This window comes from Centropristis striata, chromosome 10, assembly GCF_030273125.1.
Source record: "Centropristis striata isolate RG_2023a ecotype Rhode Island chromosome 10, C.striata_1.0, whole genome shotgun sequence".
NCBI classification, from domain to species: Eukaryota; Metazoa; Chordata; class Actinopteri; order Perciformes; family Serranidae; genus Centropristis; species Centropristis striata.
Genome location: NC_081526.1, coordinates 26,760,241 through 26,781,976, shown reverse-complemented (window position 1 = coordinate 26,781,976; position 21,736 = coordinate 26,760,241). Strand labels below are relative to the sequence as shown.

The window sequence follows — 21,736 nt, the reverse complement described above, 5'->3', positions numbered from 1 at the left end:
TATATCATTATAAAAAGTACAGAGACCAATAGGCAACAGCAAAGAAACAGCGAGAATTTAAAGTTAACACCTGAGGGAAATTTGGAGTTGCTTCCCTGATTCCCCTAAACTTCTTGTGAGTGCACTCCATTCTGGTCTGTTGAGATAACTGAAGTGGTGCAATTGTTTTTTCAGCCTCTTGGGTGGCAGAAGGTGGAGATGTCTTATTGTTGAAGGCATTCCAGCTATTAAGCTCAACTTTAACTGCAGTATAAATATCTCATATCACAGTTGTATACGGACACATTGAGGGGCTTTATTTACAGAATATAAAAATGATCACAAAGAGGACGTGTGAGTTTAAGATCAAGTGAATGTTAATGTGTATATTGGAGAAAACACACATATAATCAAGTGTCCAATGAACTCATAAGACAGACATGGGGTGCACTTATATAGCGCTTTTATCCAAAGCGCTTTACACTACACACTACGCTCATTCACCTATTCTACTACACACATTCATACTGGTGGCAGAGGCTACCGGGGCACACTGGTGCCACCTGCCACCATTGGAATTCATTCACACACAGATGAACACAGCATCGGGAGCATTTTGGGGTTCAGTATCTTGATCAAGGATACTTCGACATCGAGGGATCGGGGATCGAACCACCAACCTTCCGATTACTGGACAAAAGCTCTACCAACTGAGCCTCAGCCGCCCCAAAATGGTAAATGGGGTGCACTTACATAGCGCTTTTATCCAAAGCGCTTTACACTACACAGGCACAAAAAGAGGATGCAAATGCATCAGAAGTAAACACACCAGGTATGACACATGCTGTATGATCTTCTCTCCAACCCTTGTATGCTCTTTGTGTACCACTCTTGTTTATTTTTTCTTTCCCCCACAGATTAACACAATGCTGGGCAGCTTAGATCATCACAAGAGGATGGAGTTCAGGGAGGATAGCACAGGGTCTGGCTGAAATGTGATGGGCAAATATAATAATATTTGTATTTGGTGTTTGAGTCTAGGAGTGTGTGCTGAGGGGTGTGTTAGGTGTGTGCAGTAATGCCATGTTGACTGCAAAGCCTCACCACTATAGTGCAAAACCCAAATAATATTGAGTATGTGTATAGTCTGTAATCACTGCAGGGTTACACAGTGTTGTCAAGCCAGCCGTTCCTCTTTAAAACTGTTAGGATGTGCCTTAATATTAAAAGAGTTAGTTCACCAGAATAATGAGAATATAACCAAACCAAAGATAATCTGTTCATGTTCCACAGATGAAATTATTTAAGGCATTTAAACAAACACAAATCCATGGAAACTGTCGTCTAAAAAGCATCCTTTTTGTGTTTAAGCACTAAAGTATACCGGCCACTATTACATACAAATTATCATTCATTCAAATCAGAGACTTTATTTGAGTGGAACAGTGTTGAAATAAATAATTATATGTACTCCGACAGTCTTGATTTAGTGCAAAATCACAGAGACACCATATAAAGTTGGATGAAAGCTTTAGTAGTAAAATTATTTCATACTGTATGATGTCGCCTAGTTTCCTACTGTAGTTCTGAGGATTGTAATTACAGTGAAATTCCCAGCGCTGCTTTGCTACCAGGGCGTACTGTGAGGACTGGAGCCCAGGGAGAATTAGCTTTAGATTACAAACTTAATCGTGGGATTAAAGACCGTACAGTGAAGGGGGGGATGAAAACATTCCTCCCAGTGATTTCCATATTGGTGAATGTGATACACTACTCACAGAGTCTCTTATGCTGTATAGCAAAAATATTTATTGGGTAACAAAAAAAGTTAAGAGGATGAACACTGTACTTCACAATAAATTGGGTATTTTCAGCATCAGTAAAAAGATTTAGCATTTTTTGGTAAAAAAAGAAAAAACCCTTCATCTGTGACTAATTCCCTCCCTCTACCCCTCCCACATCCAAGTTCTAAATATGAATGAATGACCTCCACATTTCAGTGCCACCTGTGACTCTTACATCTCACTTAAAAACAAGACAGCTACTTCACAAAAACCTGTTTGCAAAGTGAGCAATGATGCCTTGTTTATGAGGCAAACATAATTGATCTTCCTAAATTAATTCAACAGGAAATAAAGATTTAATGAACAAGATAATTATTTGAGCTCTTCCGCCTAGTGTTTCCTATTTTGTTTGATGCCCCTCTCTCCATACATAATAAAGGACGTGCTCCTCTTAAGCCAAGTCAAATTTGACAGATGGGGATGTGATGATGATTATCTGGCACTTAGGAAGGAAATAAGGAAATTAGAATGTCTGATAGAGGCTTTGATTTCTTTTTTCCTTTCCAAGATTTTAATAATTCTCTTTTAGTTTAATTCTCATCTTGCCATGTAATGTAATTGCACCTGGATTAGTTTAAAATGGTTTTATTTTGGTGGAATTAAGTATAACTTCTCATTAATTTCCTGAATTTCTGCTCCACTTTGCTCCTCAGATTTTGAACTACTAATACACTGTAAATCTTAGATGAAAATTGACAGTGAAATCTGAACAGTATTCTGCTGTATTAATGTCACACAGATTCCTACTGTATGTTGCAATGCAATCTGGGAGAGGAAATATGTGATAACAATATTATAATGAAAGTTAACCAAATGTTTTCTAACAATATTTCATAAAGGAAGCATGTATAGTGTGAATAAAATTGGGCCGAGCACAGAACCTTGTGGAACACCATGACTAACATTACTGTGCAGTAGCATTCTGTATATTTTAATGTAATTTAAGTGACATAAGTGATTTCAACATTTTAAGAGAATACTGTCAATTTACACTGCAAAGTTTTACAGTATACTATGAATATTCACTAAAATACAGATAGAACTGTGAACAGTACTATGTTGAAAATGTACAAAAATACAGCAATGTACTGCAAATGTATTTATAGAACTACACTATATTTCAACAGGATCAGTAAAGAAAATACAGTACTTTGCAGGCGAAGCTGCTGCAAGTAAATTTACACTAAAACGTTTTACAGTGTATATAATTTAATTCTACAGTGATAAAGGATCATTTTGAAGATTCCTTTCTATGCCGATGGAGTTTGTTTCTGTAACCGAAGGAGTGAGAGGAGATGGAGCAGCAGGTAATAGAAATATAATACCAGATGCGGAGGAAAAAGACAGAGGAGGCAGACAAGGTGAGAGCTGAGTTCAACACTTCATTTTGGTATAATTATCTTGATGTCTTGATGCCAACACAGGCGAGGTAACCAGGTGCATGTACAATACACAGCAGGAGTGAAATGACAATCAGCAGGGTCATGAGAAAATTGCAGGAAAAAACCCCAAGAAGGTGGCTTCAAGTGTGTATTTATGTTGAAATAATGGACAACTAGCAGTCTAATAAACTCATATTCTCCTTTTACTTCTCTATAATTAATACCATAAAGACATGAATTTTATATTGACAATTTTTAAACCTCACAAAGTGAACACTTTCATATTTTACTTCTCTATAGATTTGGTCTTTTGGAATCACTGATAGCACTCATTAAACACTGCGTGCATCAGAGTGTATATTATTAGTTTAATGATCAATATATCAGCCAGTGGGTGGCCTGAAAAAAATCCAGTTCTTTGCTTTAAGTGAACTCCCTGAAGTGTTGCATGAAACTAAAATGATCAAAGCTCTCCAAAGCAGGGCACAGTGTGTGCCTGACAGCTTTCAATACATGATATCATACTGTGTTGCAGATTTGACACTCATCAGGACTTACTAAAACATCCATAAACTTTTTTTCTTCAAGTGAGTACTCTGTGTTTTTCCATCAGCTGCAATGAGCTAATTTAGTTCTCCAATCTCATGTTATTCCTGCTCATGTCAAAGGTTAATGAGGTGTGTGTCTGGCTGCCTGGATGTGTTAAACATCTGTTCTGTCCTTCTCCTGCTTCTCCTCTTTGTCCTCTCTGCCTCTTTGCACATAGAAGAAATAAGATGTATTGTGGAATATGAGATTTACACTCATAAGCATGACTCTTAACATTTTCTTCTGAAAACAAATTTATACTTTTTCCACCAAGGAGAGAAAATGAAATAAAAGGGGCTATTATTAAATAGTTTCCCCTGCACCTTATGTCTGTTATTGTTAAAAACAGTAATTAACATGCCAGTTTAAATGCTACTCAAACTTGGGGTAGGCAGTATTGTGATTTGACTTCTGCACGTCATTCTGGATATGTTTTGACAAAATATAGCCCGTCGTGGAAGAATTTGGCAAATCATTGTGCATGCACGTCTCTTCAGATGATGAAAGCATGTTTTTTTGGCAGAAAAAAATGGTATTCCAGCATTGCTAACTGCCTACATCGTAAACCAGCCCCCCAAAATGGAGACAGACTGAAAAAAAAAGTCAAAATCAGAGTGCAACAAAACACCTGTCATTTTTGGTGAAGCATTTCAGAGACAGAGAGAAAATGCTTTAGCTAGTAGCGAAAACCGTAATCTCTGAAACGCTTCGCCAATATTTACACATATGTAGCTAGTGAGAGCCTTGAATGATAGTTTGTCATCTGAAAGGGCTGTACAGTCCCACACGTTTGCAAAGAAATTAGAATTTTAATAGATTTTCCACTAAATAATGTCATTGGGTTTCCAGAAAACTGCGTGCCACAGTTGAAAAGACATTCCCAGTACTGATCTCTGCTTCTACGTATCTCATTAATGCAGCAGATAGCAAAGTTCGCCGAAAATATCATTTCTTGTCCGCTTCATCAATTTTAAATCAGTAATATCTCACATTCTTTTTGATGTTTGTGTCAGTTTAGTCTGATTGATGTATTCTCTGATAAATCTAAACTCTACAAAACGAGTTCCTGTGATTAGAGTCAATTATGGGGAGATTTTTTTACATTTGCTTTAAGGAATATCTTCCCTTCCATCCAGCCTTCAGCTCAGCACAACAATCCTCTCACCTTTTCATCCCCTAAGCAGTCTCCCCCCACCACCATCCAACCTCATCTGACACCAACCCTCAGCAGCCCCCTCAGCCTCTTTAGATTTATTATTCATCAAGCAAAATAATGAATTCAGAATAGGCAAACAAACACATTAATTAGACTATTCATACCCTCCATCGACACAGAAACAGAAAAAAAATCCTCACAAAATAGCAAGAGGGAGAGGTTTACGAAGACAACATGGTACGAGATTATGACTGCATAATATATCGATTGACAGCTAGATGTGTTGTGTGAGAGAAGATGCATATCCTTAATAATGCACAAGCTCATCATTCACAGGCACCTGCAAGAAGTGGTCTCTTTTGTGGGTTCATACGTCTAATAGGAATAAGTCATTACACCTCAGTGAATGTCAAGAGGCTGGTCTGAATTTGCAAGTCAACCATTAGCAGGGCAGCCAACAGCCCACACACTAAATCCAATAGAGGGCATTGGCATACAGCACTGCTATTAGTCACTCTGTCGTACGATGAAAAGACTTACTGCGGTCACTGTTATTTGCTCGTTGTTAGTATAAGAGAGACCAGTGGGGTGGGTGTGAATGGACACATGTAGCACACACACACACACACACACGGAAACAATAAACACGAAAGTGCAAAATTCACAACATCTCCAACCTAAACGACAGAATAGACCATTGGGCAATACCACCCACAAGGACACACATGAGTGTTTCGTTGTCCTAAAAGTAACACAGGTCATTATACATACATGTATGGTTCACGGTTGTAAAAAAGGCTGCTGTTTGTGTGAATTTAGGCTACAAATCCACTGACCACCTAGGTTCAGTGGTTGATTGTAACTAAGTACATTTACTCAAGTACTGTAGTTAAGTACAATTTTGAGGTACTTGCACTTATCTTGAGTATTTCCATTTTATGTAACTTTATACTTCTACTCCACTACATTTAGAGGCAAAAATTGTACTTTTTACTCCACTACATTTAGCTGACAGCTTTAGTTACTTTTCGGGTCAGGATTTAACATGAAAAATATGATAAATTTAAAGTGATTCGACATTTGTTTTTAAAAGATACCTCATAACAGTATATTAAATGACTTTACAAAATGAAAGCACTGCTTACATAAATGCATGAATACAAATAATGTAGTAATAATAATAATAATAATAATAATATATTTTGAACAATCTGAGTGAGTCCATTCTGCATAACGAGTACTTTTACTTTTGATAATTTAAGTGCATTTTGATGCTGATACTTTTGTACTTTTACTTCAGTAAGTTTTGAATGCAGGACTTTTACTTGTAGTGGATTAATTCCACAGTGTGGTGTTAGTATTTTTACTTAAGAAAGAGATCTGAATACTGTCTAGGTTTAGAGCAAAAAATTTCCTGGTTAGGTGTTATAAAAGACATGGTAAAAAATAAATGTATGCAAGTGCTGGAACTGAAGTTGTTATGAGGGTCACGTGAGCCATGTAAGTTATGTAAACAACGTATGTTACATAAACAAAATAAGTTACGGAAAGAGTAAAAAAGAACAACACCTCCCCTCCCTTGAAAACATATTTTGCCGCATGTACAAAGGCCTCATATTGACTTTTTTTTGAAGATATTTTTTGGGCAGCTCCGAGCTGGATTCGAACCCGGACCACCCACTCATGAAGATTGTACCTCTATGGTATGCGCTTTACCAGGTGTGCCATCGGAGACTCCTATCTGTGGCTGTGGCTCAGTTGGTAGAACGTTCATCCAGTGATCGGAGGGTTGGTGGTAGGGATGGGTACCGAATTCGGTACTTTTATAGGTACCGACCGAATCATGTCAAATCAAATGGTACCATGTTTCGGTACCTAAACGGCATTAACTTTAAACTGATCATTGATTTCAACCTGTTTTCATTTGAGGTCTCTCATTAACAAGCGTGCTGACGATCGCACTATTTTTTTTTATTTATTTACCTCCTCGTCTGGTCCTGTCTGCTCACCGCGGCCACTAGCCACTAGCTGCTGCCCTCTTCCAACCCGGCGCAGAGACGAACAGCCCGGCTCTCGGCCTGCTAGCCGCCAGCTGCTATCTCTCCAATGTCTCTACCCGGGCTTGGCCTTCATCTGCCTCCAGATTGGACCTTCCTTACTCCGTTTGCTCTCTCCATTCTTCTGTAGACCAGTCATTAACAGCTAGCAGCTAGCTGCTGCATCTCTGGTCCTCCGCTAATACTCCGCTCTTCAACTCAGGAATATTACCTGCCCCTTTACTCCAAACTGCCTCGCTGAAATTAAATCCCTCGGACTCCTGCGTCATCCTCGATATGTGCACAGAGCAGCCCGACTCAACTTTGTTTATTCCAACCATGTTATTGGCCACAATACTGTCTGACCGGTGCTGCGCCGCACAGCTACGACGTCATCACAACAAATCACACGTGCCAACCTTTTTTTTTTTTTTTCTCCTCCGTGCACCTGAGAGCGCTCCTCTGCATTCTTTGATAACACTGCAACCTTCATGTTACAAAATGCACGTTCACTCAACAATAAAGCACTGCTCATCCTGGATTTTATATTCTTTTGATATATTTTTTAAAGTTATTATTATTTTGAGAAATAAATATGTTGAATTGAAAATTTTTTGTTATTATTATTAAACAAATTAACATTTATTACCACATAAACAAACTCAAAAGTACTGAAAATTGGTACCGTTGAGTACCGGTACCGATTCCCAGGTACCGGGTATCGGTACTGTATCGGTTCAAATGTGAAAGGTACCCATCCCTAGTCGGTGGCTCGATCCCTGACCATGGCAGCCTACATGTCAAAGTATCCTTGAGCAAGATACTGAACCCCAAATTGCTCCCGATGCTGCGTTCATCGTGTGTGAATGAATTCCCAATGGTGGCAGGTGGCACCATTTAGGGTAGCCTCTGCCACCAGTATGAATGTGTGTATGAACGGGTGAATGAGTCAGTCTGTAGTGTAAAGCACTTTGAGTGGTTGCAAAGCAACTAGAAAAGAGCTATATAAGTGCAGGTCCATTTAACATTTACTGACGTTTTTGAGGGGTGAGACTGTGAAAAATTAATTTGTAAACATGACAAGAAAATAAGCAAAAAAAACTGTGTCAGTGGCACAAAAAACACTCTCACCAACACGCTCCCCCTTCCCCACACACACATACACACACACTGAGTCAATCTAACATGCGTGCTTTACAAACCCTTCTATTAAACTCGACACACTCGAGCCCACATAATGTTGTAGCAAGCAGGCTCACAACCAGATACACAATGACATTTGGGTGCTAACACACATTCTGAAGACCCACACACATACGCACATACACTGTCAATACATGTCACAAAAGCACAGGCACACCCCTCTTCAGGCCCGTCCACCTCCATTCGCCTCAGACACGTCACAAGAGGGCCAATGAGTGATGGAGAAGTGGGCTGAAAGAGCCAGTGGGCTTCAAAAGAAATATAGTGGGCAAAGAAAAAAAGCTGAGAGAGACAGGACGAGTGCGTAGATTACAGTAGAATACAAGAGACACACACAAAAAAGAAACACAAAGATGAGGGACAGCGTTGTGTTCGAGACCTGTGTAATTCAGTTTCTGCTCTTGAACTTACAACCCTGATTCAAAAAAAGTTGGGGCAGTTTTTTAAACAGCGTGCCGACTTCTTTGTAATCAAGTCTGTACAAGAGAGCCTTTTTTCTAATACATAAACAGTATTTTGTTAGTAAACAAAACAGCACTGAGATTGAGTCTTAAAATCAAGTGTCTGATGCAGAGCACTGCTACGTGTCAACCCACACAGTACTGGCCTGTCAGTAGAAAAACGTGCAGTGAGGGAAAACGGTTTAAAGGTAGAGAGGAAATCTTGAGTTCTTGAGCACATCATGATCACATGGTTGTGATCCTTAACTCTAAAGAGGTCAGTCTGTTGTGTTTTGGCTCCAGCTGTTCTCTTTGGTACAGGTGCATCAGCACCTCTATATGGAACAGTTATACCATACATTTAATAAACATTGTACTTTTCAAAACAATTGCGTTTGACTCCGAAGGCTGACTTCTTCAGAACAATAACAGTGGTGTAAAATGTAATTATTAATTTATGCAATTACAACCTGACCCATTGTGCTCCAATAAGCCACTGTTTACAGGATTATGGTTTTCCTGTCCAGCGACACCAAATGGAAAACTGAGGGTTTTTTTTTTATTATTATTCTTTTAAGTGTTTAGACAATCTTGCTTTCAGTTATGTTGATTTCTGGCCGGTGTGTCCCATTTGATAACAAACATCACTCACATTTTCGGATTTACTTGATGACATAGGTTTTAAAATGGTATCTAATTGATGTTTAAATAACTACATTTTACAGTAAATATGTAACAGAGACCAGAAATAATTGTCAATGTCATTGTGCAACTCTACAAGATTTGAATGTTAAACTCTAGCCATCACATTAGTACGGAAGAGGAATGGGGCCAGGTAGGAGAAAAAAATAAGACTTTTTTTTTTCATTTCACATGTAAAAAAAAGAAGTCAAAATTACCAGAAAGAAGTCAAAATGTCAAGAATAAAGTCAACTTTTTGTGTTCGGTAAAGTTGGAAAGATATTCATAGATGGTTGTTCCAGTGTCAAAAAGTCATCAGATGAACATTGTTTAGGGAAACGCCACGTCAGTCCAAAGAGTTAGGTAGACAGCAAGCTACAACCTGATTTTCATCAATGTCATAAAATGAGCAACAACCACAATATTTAATGGTGCAGTAGAATTAAAATCCCATACACATGAATCAGCTATAATTGGTAGTATGTTAATACAACAATTGTTTTGTGAAAATCTGCTTTTATGTAATTTATGTGAAATTTTAGACATATATTATTGAGGAAAATCAGGTTGTAGCTTGCAGTCTACTTTACCCAACTCAAAAAGTAGAGTTTATTCTCGACATTTCAACTTTTCCCCCCCTTAACATTGTATTTCATCTTTATTCTAGTCATTTGGATTTTTTTCTCAAAGTACATAATGATGTTTTTTTTCCTCCTCTCATTATTTTTTTCTCCTACCTGGCCTTAATCCTCTTCCATACATTAGTCTAAAACAAGAAATGGGTTAGCAATTATGACAAAGGTCCCATTCGCTTTATCAGAGCTGCTGTATATATTTACCAGTTTGCCAAATACATTTCAGGTGTCAGAAATCAGTGAAGAAAAAAAGGTCTGTTATTGCTTTTATCAAATCACATTAAAATATCCCTATACAATTGCATTGGCTGACATAGTTCTTTCATAGTCTCAAGGTAAAGTCATTAGGGCCCACAGTGAGAAGACATGAATCAAAGGAGGTTGCAGATAACGTGGATATGATAGTGACTTCAGGCGTCCAAAGTGTAATGAGAGCAGCTTTAGGAAAACACTGTAATGGCTTACCTCATTGATGAGGAACTGCAGTTGAAGAACAGCTGCCCCGCTCTCATGCTGACAGTAGCAGTCCACCCCGGGTCGTCCCAGTCTGATTATCATAAAGTTAAGGAAGTGTACAGGAGTGTTTCAGCAAAACAACAGCAAAAATAGCACATATTAATGGGTCAGTGATCGTGGTGTACTGTTAGAAAGACAGTTAAAAGAAATGGATGATGAATAGACCTGCAACAAATCACAGCAACACACTGCAGGTAAACAGTCACTTCAATGGGTTTCTGAAAACATTTGAAGAAAGAAATAAACACAGTGGCAGAATGTTGGTGTATTTTTGATCGCTGCTGCCTAATTTGAAAGTTTGATCTCAGGTTTATGAGTTGAACTGGATGTCACTGATCCTATTAAACCTGCTGATTGGCCCAGTGGGGAACACAGTGGCTGGAATTCAGTCTGAATGGGAGAGTGACAAGAATCATCTGCCAGAACTTTACTAATGAGCTAGACAGATTGTCTGGTTTCCATGCTACGAGGGTGCTTAGAAAGACAATATCCAATCAACATTTCAAGAACTTGAAGTAGAATATTACATGACCATCAAATCTTGTCTGCTCTGAAGGGCATACCATTTATTTTTCCTTAATTTCTTTGTTATCAGTTTAACAAGTAATCAAATCAAATATATCACATTATTCTGTAGGTTATATGAGGATGCACCTGTGGTTCTACTGATGATTTAGGGAGGCAGGTGGTGCAATGTGAAATTGGCTTATAAAGGATGACATGTTCTGAAAAGGTGCATTGCAACGCTTAATGATTGCTGACACCCCTCCTACTGTGCCTCTCCTCCCACCTCGAGCAAGTCAAGTTCATAGCCAAACATCCACGCAAGCACACATGAAGAGCAAAACCTGTGTGTTTCAGACTTTACTTCACTCCTTCAGGCCTCTACTCTGTGTGAGGGCCCCAGAAATGTACACGGTTTAATGCCATTCAATTGTCAGAAATAGTTATCTTTCAAATTGCCACTGGAAGTATTTAAATTTCAATCAACTTAGACTGTGATGCTCGGGCTGCGGAGGTGTTGTCCACCTTATTTAGGTCAAAAACTAAATATCAGAACACCTTTAAGTGCAGCACAATATAAAAATAAAACGACAAACTATAACCTCCAAACTGATCATAAAACAGATTCAGCAGATTTATTACAGGACTGTATTCATTTTAGCTAGGTGTACCTAATAAACTGGCAGCTGAGTGTATAAAAATGTTAACAGCCATGCAAATCATGTAGAAATACAAGAAATAATGCGACAGATGCTTTAAATAGCTATGATTTAAATACTGGTTGATTTTGTTATTGCATCATGTCGTATAGTGTTTGTTTTCTTGCGTTTTGAACCTCAAAAGTATATAATTCCTCAATTTGTACTAGATAACAAATTCTAGCATTATAGCCTTGCTGGAGAATGTTGTACTGAGTGATTGTGGCAGTTTGGTTGGAGAACAGGTATGGTTACCACAGGAAGTAAAATCCCCAAGCGCATCCTTCAAAGCAGGTGGAAATCAGCAGGAGGGGGATATGACACAACATGAAAACAGCGCCAGTTGGATCTGGTACAGGAGCAGTTATTTAATCACTACATGTTGTTCAGAATTCACAGTGTTGCCAACATAGCTTAAGGTACAGCACAGGAGTACACATGACCAGTCCTGCAATGATGGAAATCACCCTGTTATGCAGTAGCATCTTTCTATGTGTAAACCTAAACCACCTGATTTACACCTTTTAGTCATAGAGCTAGAAAAACTTCCAACAACTGGACATGAACACCGTGGACAGGCTTTTAGTTCCTTCAATAGATCTTCACTTAAATTTGTCGTTATTTAGTGCACTAGACAGTTTTATGCAGTGTCTCATGACTGCGTGTGTACATGGAATGTGGAGGTGTTCCAATACAAAACTTATGATATGGTTACTTTGCCCTCCCGTCGTCCCTCCAGGGATTTCTGTCCACCTCACTTGGCATCAATGGCTACCTACACCTCGCAAACAGCTCAGGGCAACAGCACTGCAGACAAAATCGTCAGTGAGAACAAAATGGGTGTTCAGTTTTAATAAAACACGATATGAGTAATGATGGAGAGTAGGAGGCTACAGCACAAAGGTTTAACCTGCTGCAGAGTAACAGGGCTGAAAGAGGGGGAAGAAAAAGAGATTTAGTTGTCCTCCTGTTGTTTTGGATTCTCAGTGATTAAACAGATGTGTTGAGAAAAGTTATTTTCACATATAGTGTTTTCAGATATAACAAAGGCAGTGATTTGTTTCAAATCTGCAAAGATCTTATTGTACATCAAGATCTCCAACCTAAATAACAGAATGGACAGTTGTCAAAGTCAATACCACCCATAACAACACGTACGATTGCTTGTCAAAATTAGCGTTTGCGTGTCACGGTACCAACGTTCTAGAAATAACCAGTTTACCAGTAAATAAATGTAAGTAAATGCCGAAAGTGAAACAGTTACGATGGTGACGTGAGCGATGGAAGTTACGTTAAAAAAGGAAGTTAAGTGAAGGTAAAACTTAAGTTACGTAAAAAAAAAAAAAAAAAAAAGGTAATTTGCAAATCATGAGCCACATCAGTAACGTAAAAAAACATAAGTTATGTAAGAGGAATTTACATTTGTTTTCACATGATGTTTGTTTGACCCATCCACCTTCCCTACCTCCCACCCCAAGTGTGACATCTACCATTTAAACTGTGCATTGCTATCAGTACAACTAAGTTCGCTAGATGGTGACGGAGGACAGTCTAAAACGTAAATGTGAGTTATATTTTGCTGCATGTACAAACGCCTTATATTGACATTTTTGAGGGGCGACCAGTCTCTATCTTAAGATTAATGTTTGCACTAATTTCAAAAGTGTTAAACACAGAAGATAACTGTATATCAAGCTTTGATCCCACACTAACAACACTAGCCGAGTTTGGTAATGTTTTACATATTACTGATATGCTAGAGAACTCAATCAGAAATCCAACAGATTGACAGTATGCAGAGTGAGCACATCTCATTTCACTTTCACAATGTACTCTGAAACCAGCGGGGCAGAAACATCCAGACAGTCTCGCTAGACTGACTTATCATATCTACAACTGCAGCAGCAGCAGCCATGGACTCTGATATGGTGAATTGTTGAACCAGGCAACAGATCTCAGGTGCACTGGGGAGGAAAGACTCAAGACAGCTCATGACCTGAGGCAAAAGTTCATCTCAAGTCTTGTTTCAAAATAATTCAGAACTTTTGTATGTTAGAAAGTAGAAATATCTTCAAGGCTGCACTTGTTTGACACAGAGGACCTGGTTCTGGGTGGAGGCTCTGTAGTATATGTCCAGTAAACATACTTACTCTACATCCAGTATATGAAGATCTAATACTGTATAATAACCACAATTTAAAGATACGTCTAAATGTTTTTTTTTTACTATATATATATATATATATATATATATATATATATATATATATATATATATATGGACTATAATTAATACATGTTTGTTCCCCAGTGCCACACAGTTTGTTATTATAGCATTATATTTTAAAAAGATGACTGCTTTAGAGTTTTTCAATGCATTTAACAATCAGCACAATGTCTGGATTGATGGTCAAAGCTATCTTAATATCTCCCTGGCTGGATTTGTTAAATGCACTAAATACATTTCATTGTCAAAAATTGCAAGCTGCTGTCATTGTATTTGATACACTATCTTTCATGTAGAGTGAAAAAAAAGATTTTCAAGGCCTAATTTGTGGGGGGTCACGCTTTCAAATTTAAACTGTGTAATGCAGAGCACTTTGTCTCAAAAAATGTAATCTCACGCAGTTAAATAGTGTTTGTGTGTCAGTATGTATTTGCTTGTCCCCCCACATATATCTGCTGATTTAGTGTGTGAATGCATACGTTTGTATGGTCTACCTACTGATATGAAAAGAAGTCCCAGTGAAACAACTGCTTGCATCAGATGAAGTTTAGTCAGTGGTGGAAGAAGTATTCAGATCCTTTATTTAAAGTAAAAGTACTATTACTCCACTACAAGTAAAAGTCGTGCATTCAAAACTTACTTAAGTAAAAGTCCAAATATATTATCGTATTATTATTGATGCATTTATGTATGAAGCATTTAATTTTCTCAAGGTAGGGCTCATTTTAACTATATGAGGTTTAATCTAAAAAAAATCGAATCACTGTAAATTGATCATGTTTTGTGTTAAATCTCGACCTGAAAAGTAACTAAAGCTGTCAGCTAGATGTAGTGGAGTAAAAAGTACAATATTTGCCTCAAAATGCAGTGGAGTAGAAGTATAAAGTTACATAAAATAGAAATACTCAAGTAAAGTACAAGTACCTCAAAATTGTACTTAAGTCCAGTACTTGTGAAAATGTTCTTAGTTACATTCCACCACTGAGTTTATTAGTCATACATTTTCCAATCAGTGGTGTTTCTATTGATTTTGAGATAAATAAGCAGGTTTCCTTTGGGCTGTTAGTAAACCACAATTTCTACTTAAGATATTTCAAATGAATACAGGCTAAAACAAAGTCCATAAAAATGTCTTAAATAGGTGAGTTATGTTAGTATTATGTAGTGGCTGAAATGTCACTCCACAGAAAGAATAGGGGGCCACTGTTGGAAAATGGATGTCAAATTGGAAATTTCCAAATCAACTGAACTACATCAGTGAGGGGTGGCAAAATAAGAGAAGGAGAAAATCAAACACCAAATAGTCAAGCTTACTTGGAAGAGAGAGGCCTTTTGTGCTCCTGCGCCCACATTGAGCCGCCACACTGAGAGAAAAATCAGTTTTTGACCCGTGGCAATATACTGAGCACAATCAACAGGCCTGTCCACTTAGTCAGCCAGTCTATATGTATTTCTTTTTTGAACACCCACACAGTGGGGGCCTTCCTGAATAAAAGAGTTGAATAAAAACCAGTCAGAGGGGGCTTATGAGTAAGTTATAAAGTTGACAGTTTGAATTAACTTGTCACAGTGGGTGCTATAAGATTCACAAGCCTCTACTGGTCTGTATACACTGCAACACGCTGCAGGATGCTTTGTTACACAGAACCATCTGAGAGGTCGTCATCGGAAACTGTTTGGAAAAGGGCAGACGTGTTCAAAAAAATACCTGGCAGGTGATTGGATGAACCACGTGTCTATCATCGTCACACAGAGTCGGTGGTGAAACCAGTCGTGAGAGGAGCAGAACCCTTTCAGTGCTGTTCTGATATTCTTTTAATGAAGAAATACTCTAACTGATGATGTCACAGTGTCTGCGCTGACCTCTTCAGAAGTCGCCATTGTTGTTTAGAACAAACAGTCAACTCTCTGTTGTCATGGGACACGTTGGCAAGATGGAATTGCAATTTCTAGATTTAGAGATGAATCTTTTTTTTTTGTCTTACAAATTGATTCTGCACATTACTGGCTGTCATTGCGTATTCTATTCTCTTTTTGCTGATCATCTCTTTAATAGATAAAATATTAAAAATCACTAGCCGTGTTTCCAGATATGAATTTTGACACAAGATTTGCACAAGAAAAGCTTGATGGAAACACTAAAATTCGTTACAACTTTAGAAAATGTGCATAAAAATTTCTACACTTGCTCAAGGTGGTTTTTGTGTTTTTCAAAAAATAGTTAATGTGCTAAACGGGAGATGGAAACTTTTTTGTGAATAAGTTTCTGACGTAGCTAACATTTAACTCATGACCAATCAGCTGTTTCTGCACTGCCGGTCAAGACGAGCTAATAGGAGAGAACTATTATAAGCTGCTCAATTGAATCTAATTCCTGAAGACATATTTTCTCTCATTATCGGCCAATTAGCAACCTATTTTTCATTATTTTATCTGTCTTGCTAAATCTCTTCTTTTACTACTCCTTGCTGATGTATTAGCCTACAGCAATACATTACACTGCCATCTTCTGATGAAAGTACGTTTATGAAGCTTTGTTCATTTGATCTAACTAGTTGATGAAAACATCCCTAATTCACATTTTCTTTAATGGGACATTTCAAACTTTGGTTTCAAAATTAAATGTACCATTAATGGAAACACTGCTTTTGATAATAATAATAATACATTTTATTTATAAGTGCCTTTCTTAACACTCAAGGACACTGTACAAAACAACAAAAGTGAGGTGCGGTAACAAAAAAACAAACAAAAAAAAGTGTGATGCAATCATACTGAGTAGGCTAATTGGAATAGATGAGTTTTGAGCAGTTTAATCCTTTATCGGGCGAAGAACCGTCTTCGGTAGCTTCAGCAGATACCCAAAATAAAAAATAAAACTATTTTGAGAAAAAAGTTGCAAATTTACTAGATTAAAGTGGCAAATCTACAAGAAAAAAAGTCGCAGATTTAAGAGATTTAAAGTGGCAAATCTGTGTGAAAAAAGTCACAGATTTACAAGAAAAAAACTTTTTTCACGCAGATTCACCATTTTAAATGTCATAAATCTGCACATTTTTTTCTCGTAGATTTGCCACTTTAATCTCGTAAATTTATTTCTCAAAATATTATCCCCCTACCCCGGGTCCGTATGTTTTTGTTTTTTTACACATTCTGGCTGTATGTAATATCCTCCAATATTCTCTACGGTTGAAATTTGGAATTTGCAAGTATTTCAATGAGTGCCCTATTAAGGGTTAAAAGTTGGTAACACCCTTGTTTTGTGTATAGTTTGACAACCAGAATTCAAATATCTCCTGGTGCGACAGGCCTAACACAAAAGTATACAGTGTTTGTTTCTGAAAATAAATACTGTTCAAGTTGTCAGGTAGAGGAAAGTCACTGGTTGGTTGTGAAAGCAAGATCAGCAGATCAGCAATGTGGCCAGATAACCTGGGGGCGTAAATCATTTCAAATGCAATGAGTCTTTGAGTCCAGTCACTCAAGAAGGAGGGCTGACTTGAATGGAAATGGTTGGCGACAGACTCAAATCATCTCTCTGTCAGTCTGGATCATTCTCTCTCTGACAGGGGAGTCTTTGTACACATCCCATTTAAATTCACATCACACTCGAGACCGCATCAAAACACATAAGACGCTGTCAAAAGCACAAAGATGATTGGAAGGTGAATTCGCCTACATCCATACAGGAGACAAACTGTATTGCTGCCAGCTGACAGGAAACAATGCAGAAAAGAGAAATTGTTAGACCTGCCTGTTGTATTTGGTAATTTCTGCATTGAATACCAATAAGTGACAGCCAATAAATGCCATGAATTTAGATAAAATACATATTGTTTGACATGAGTTGCGAGCTGTCAAACTTGGGCCTGATTTCCTCAAAACATTTTCAAAGTAATACAGTGGTAACATCTACAGCTCTTAGGATTCAGATGTGTTGGAAAGACAGCTTGAATAAGCATTAACTGTCAAAAAAAATGTTCAATAAGATAGTGATGTGAAGTGAGACCTGGCATGTCCAGTATGTGAATCAACTACATCAGCTTTAAATCCTTGCTTCCACGTCCTGGTGAGTGCACACAGTAAGAATCATCACTTCTAAATCTGAGCTTATTTTCTGCTTCATAGCTTGATTAACAGGGAAATCAGTTACAGCATACATTAACATTTAACAAACAATAACAAACAGCTCTTGTTATTTGAGACAGTTGGCTCGAGGCTCTCGTCTGTGTATTGTAGCATATAATCGCATATCATTGTTTGTGTGTTTCCTTTTAGTTCAGCGTTACAATTACGATGATCAGCTGCAATTAAACTCAAAAAGAAGTGTCAGTTAGAAGTGAAGTGGGTTCAAGATCCACTTAACCAATATCTTAGTCCCATCAACAGCAGCTTTAAAAAAATAGAAAAACTCATATGCAAATTTCCAAATTGTCATAGGTGCACACTCATCAACACTTTATACTATTAAGAGTGATGAAGGAAGCCAGGAACCCATCACCTTTGACTGAAATCAGGGACCCTTGAAAAATAACTATGAACTAATGGTAAATCTAGGGAAATCACTGCACAATGCTCATGTGCTAGAAAAACATCCTTGCCAGGCAAAGCTGTAGTAACTCAGGGAGGTGGGGATGAAACACCTGTCAGTTAAGCAGAGACATGACACTAAAAAATGGTTGAGAAAAAAAGCTGACTTTGTATTTTAAGAGAGAAATAATGAGTTTTATACGGATATATTTCAATAAAGTTGGGGCTTTCATGGAGTCAGTAGACTAGACTTACACTTAGAGCACTTAGTGGAAATGGAATGGAAAAGTATCATTCATTTACAGCTTTGGATATATTAATCTTTCCTTTTACATATAATTGACTCATTCAGTTCTCACAACCTGTACTACAAAAAAAAAAAAAGCAAATATATTCCAGCCCACAGCTCTTGTCAAGCATATTAGCTAAAAATAGGTGATGACGTTGATCATGATGACTAAGTGAACAAAAACCAACCCTTCAACACCTCTTTATGTAATATTTAATTACAGTTGTGGCACTAACTGAGTCAGATTAAATGAGTCAACAGCATCCAGTGACATTGGACACATTAAAGAGACAGTAGTAGAAACAGCAAGTAGAGACAGATGTTAGGTTGCAACAATTTAGTATTAATCTTCTCCTCTGTAACCAGAGACCAGAGACCAAAGACAAATGACAAACAATGCTGTGTTTTCTGTGGTTGAAGCATGTGTGTAGCCAGTCATGTGTAGTGTGTACAGTGTCTGGCTTCCGTTCAGTGCCTGACAGCTGAATAACAGCCTGTGACAGACTTCTCTGCAGTCACCTGGTATTTTCATCCTGTTCTGTCACCTCCACACCACTTATATGTCTTATTTAAAAGTGGATGGACAGACACTAGAATTTACATCTATCTATACTGGACAGTTCTTGGTAACAGTGCACAACTAAAATTAGCCGTGTCCATATGTTTCTACCAGATGATACCAATGTAAGTGATGAGTAAGGAGTGGGTATATAAATACATCTTGGGGATATGTGGTGTGATGTATGGTGGCTAGCAAAGTGTTTTCAGCATTCAACACCTTGACTAGTGTAATAACACATGGAGCAAGTGATTAACATCTCCCCCTGTACATAGTGTTTGGGTTCAAGAGTGTTAGCATGAGTTTTTTCTGTATATCTGTTCAAATGAGTATCTACGCCTTATTCCATATTTCTGCACCTCATCTTGGCTTTTTGACGGACTGTGACGCGGATTCGGGCTCTGGTCCCCCTAGCAGGCCAACCCTGCACAATTTTCTCTTACCCCTTTTCAACCAAGGCAGTTCCAGGGCCGGTTCGGAGTCGGTGCCTAATCTTGAACCAGTTCCTCACTTGTCGATTGCCAAAGAACCAGCTCTCGGCCAGGAAAACGGGTTCCAGAGCGGCACCAAGTCTTTGCTGTCTCGACTGACGAACTGGTTACTTCAGGAGCAAGGGGCGGGGTTATCTGACCTACAAGACCAACTCAAACGTGCATCATTCATTTTATTTTATTTGTTTAACTGCAATGTGATTAATACGGGCTTCTGTTACAACAAAGTCTAACACTGACATTTTACATAGTTAACCCTTTATAGGGCAAAGAACCATATTTGGTAACTTCAGTGGATATCCAAAATGAGGTCCCCATGTCTCTCTGTGAGCTCGTAGAAGCACACGGATTTTTCAGGCTACGTCACAGTAACATTCAGTATGATAATAATAATAGAATATCAACTTTATCGACCTTGACCTCCAATGTAAAAATGAAAAATTTTGAAAAAAAATCTGCAAGAAACAGTTGTACAAACAGAGTTATTCTTCAATGACTTTGACGAGAAGAACTTGACTATGATGGCATATTAGGGCCAAGTATGAACAAAAATATTATGACAAAAAAGTTGCAAATTTGCTAGATGAAAGGGCCAAATCTACAAGAAAAAAAGTTGCAGATTTAAGAGATTTTAAGTGGCAAATCTGTGCAAAAAAGTCACAGATTTACGAGAAAAAAGTGGGGAAAAAAGCCACTTTTTTCTCGCAGATTCACCACTTTAAATCTCAGAAATCTGGGCATTCTCGTAAACTTTTTTCTCAAAATATTACCCCCTCCCTTGGGTCCGTCTATTTTTTTTTTACACAGAACACATTCTGGCTCTATATAATGTCCTCCAATATTCTCTAGGGTTGAAATTTGGAATTTGCAAGTATTTCAATGAGTGCCCTATAAAGGGTTAACAGTGTTCATAAGAACATAATCGCCCTCCAAAGAAACCAAGACGAGCGGCACAGATGTGTTGTACATGTCGTGTTTGGATGTCAATGTAGGCTCGCAAGGCCAGGAGCAACATATGTAAAGAGACGATGTGGTCTGCCGTTGTTGTTATTATACATGGTCGCCCATAAAGTTGGAATCAATTGTTTTCAGACACAATCCTCTGTAAATTGTGGTTTCATTTTCATTGTGATATGAAGAGATTGATTAATAAAAAAAGTTTTGAGACGATATATACTTTATCTGTCAAGAATAAATCACATTGTCACAGTCATCTCATGGAAAAAAAAAAAATCATTAAAACTTTATGGGCGACCATGTACATGCTGAGGGAGCCGGGACATAATAGAGACAATATACAGTGACGTAATGACATGTCTCTCTAGCCTGTGGAAAAGCAAACAGGTTCTGAGACGGGTCGCAATTGCAGATCAGCACCAGCACCAGCAAAATAACTAGATTTGCATGGGTCAAAAAGGGTTATCTCTGATAGAGATTACAATATTTATGTAGAAGAGGGCTCCTTTTCCAACATTTTTGCCTAATGTTGCCAAATATTTACATTTCCCTTTGCTTTAGGTTAGAACAGCAGAGCAGAGCAGTATACAGTACAATTAATATACATGGTGTGCTCATCAGAAGTATTTTCTTTTCCTGTGAAGGGTAAACAGTAAATCTACAACAGTGATGTAGTCTAAATATTAACCAATGAGACATCAAAATGTTATATACTGCATACAATCTCACAATTTCTAATGTAATGTGATCAGACTGACAAACAGCCATTTTTTGTCGAAAATCACGAAACCAGCAACAGCATCTACATTTTACTAAAACTAACTAAAATCTAATCTTCAAATCACTCTTCCAATCACAGAGGACAAACAACAACTCTCAAACTATAATATGTCATCACCAGTTGGCAAGTTCACTGTCACCAGAGAAAAGAAAAAAAATTTAACTGAAAATGTAAGAGGGGCTGAGGTGTGTTGGTTAAGTGCAGCAGTTATAATGATTGAATAATTCAGTGATTGTGATT

General features: G+C 37.9%; 1 protein-coding gene across 9 annotated transcripts in view; it reads right to left on the bottom strand.

The window, feature by feature from the left end:
* Positions 1–21,736, bottom strand: part of stxbp5l (syntaxin binding protein 5L) — a 177,452-nt gene that overhangs the window by 91,549 nt on the left and 64,167 nt on the right. For all 9 annotated transcript variants that reach the window (XM_059343455.1, XM_059343461.1, XM_059343457.1 and 6 more), the window contains exon 3: positions 10,410–10,491. In XM_059343455.1, the coding sequence (XP_059199438.1) occupies positions 10,410–10,491 (82 nt within the window). The remainder of the gene's footprint in view (positions 1–10,409; positions 10,492–21,736) is intronic.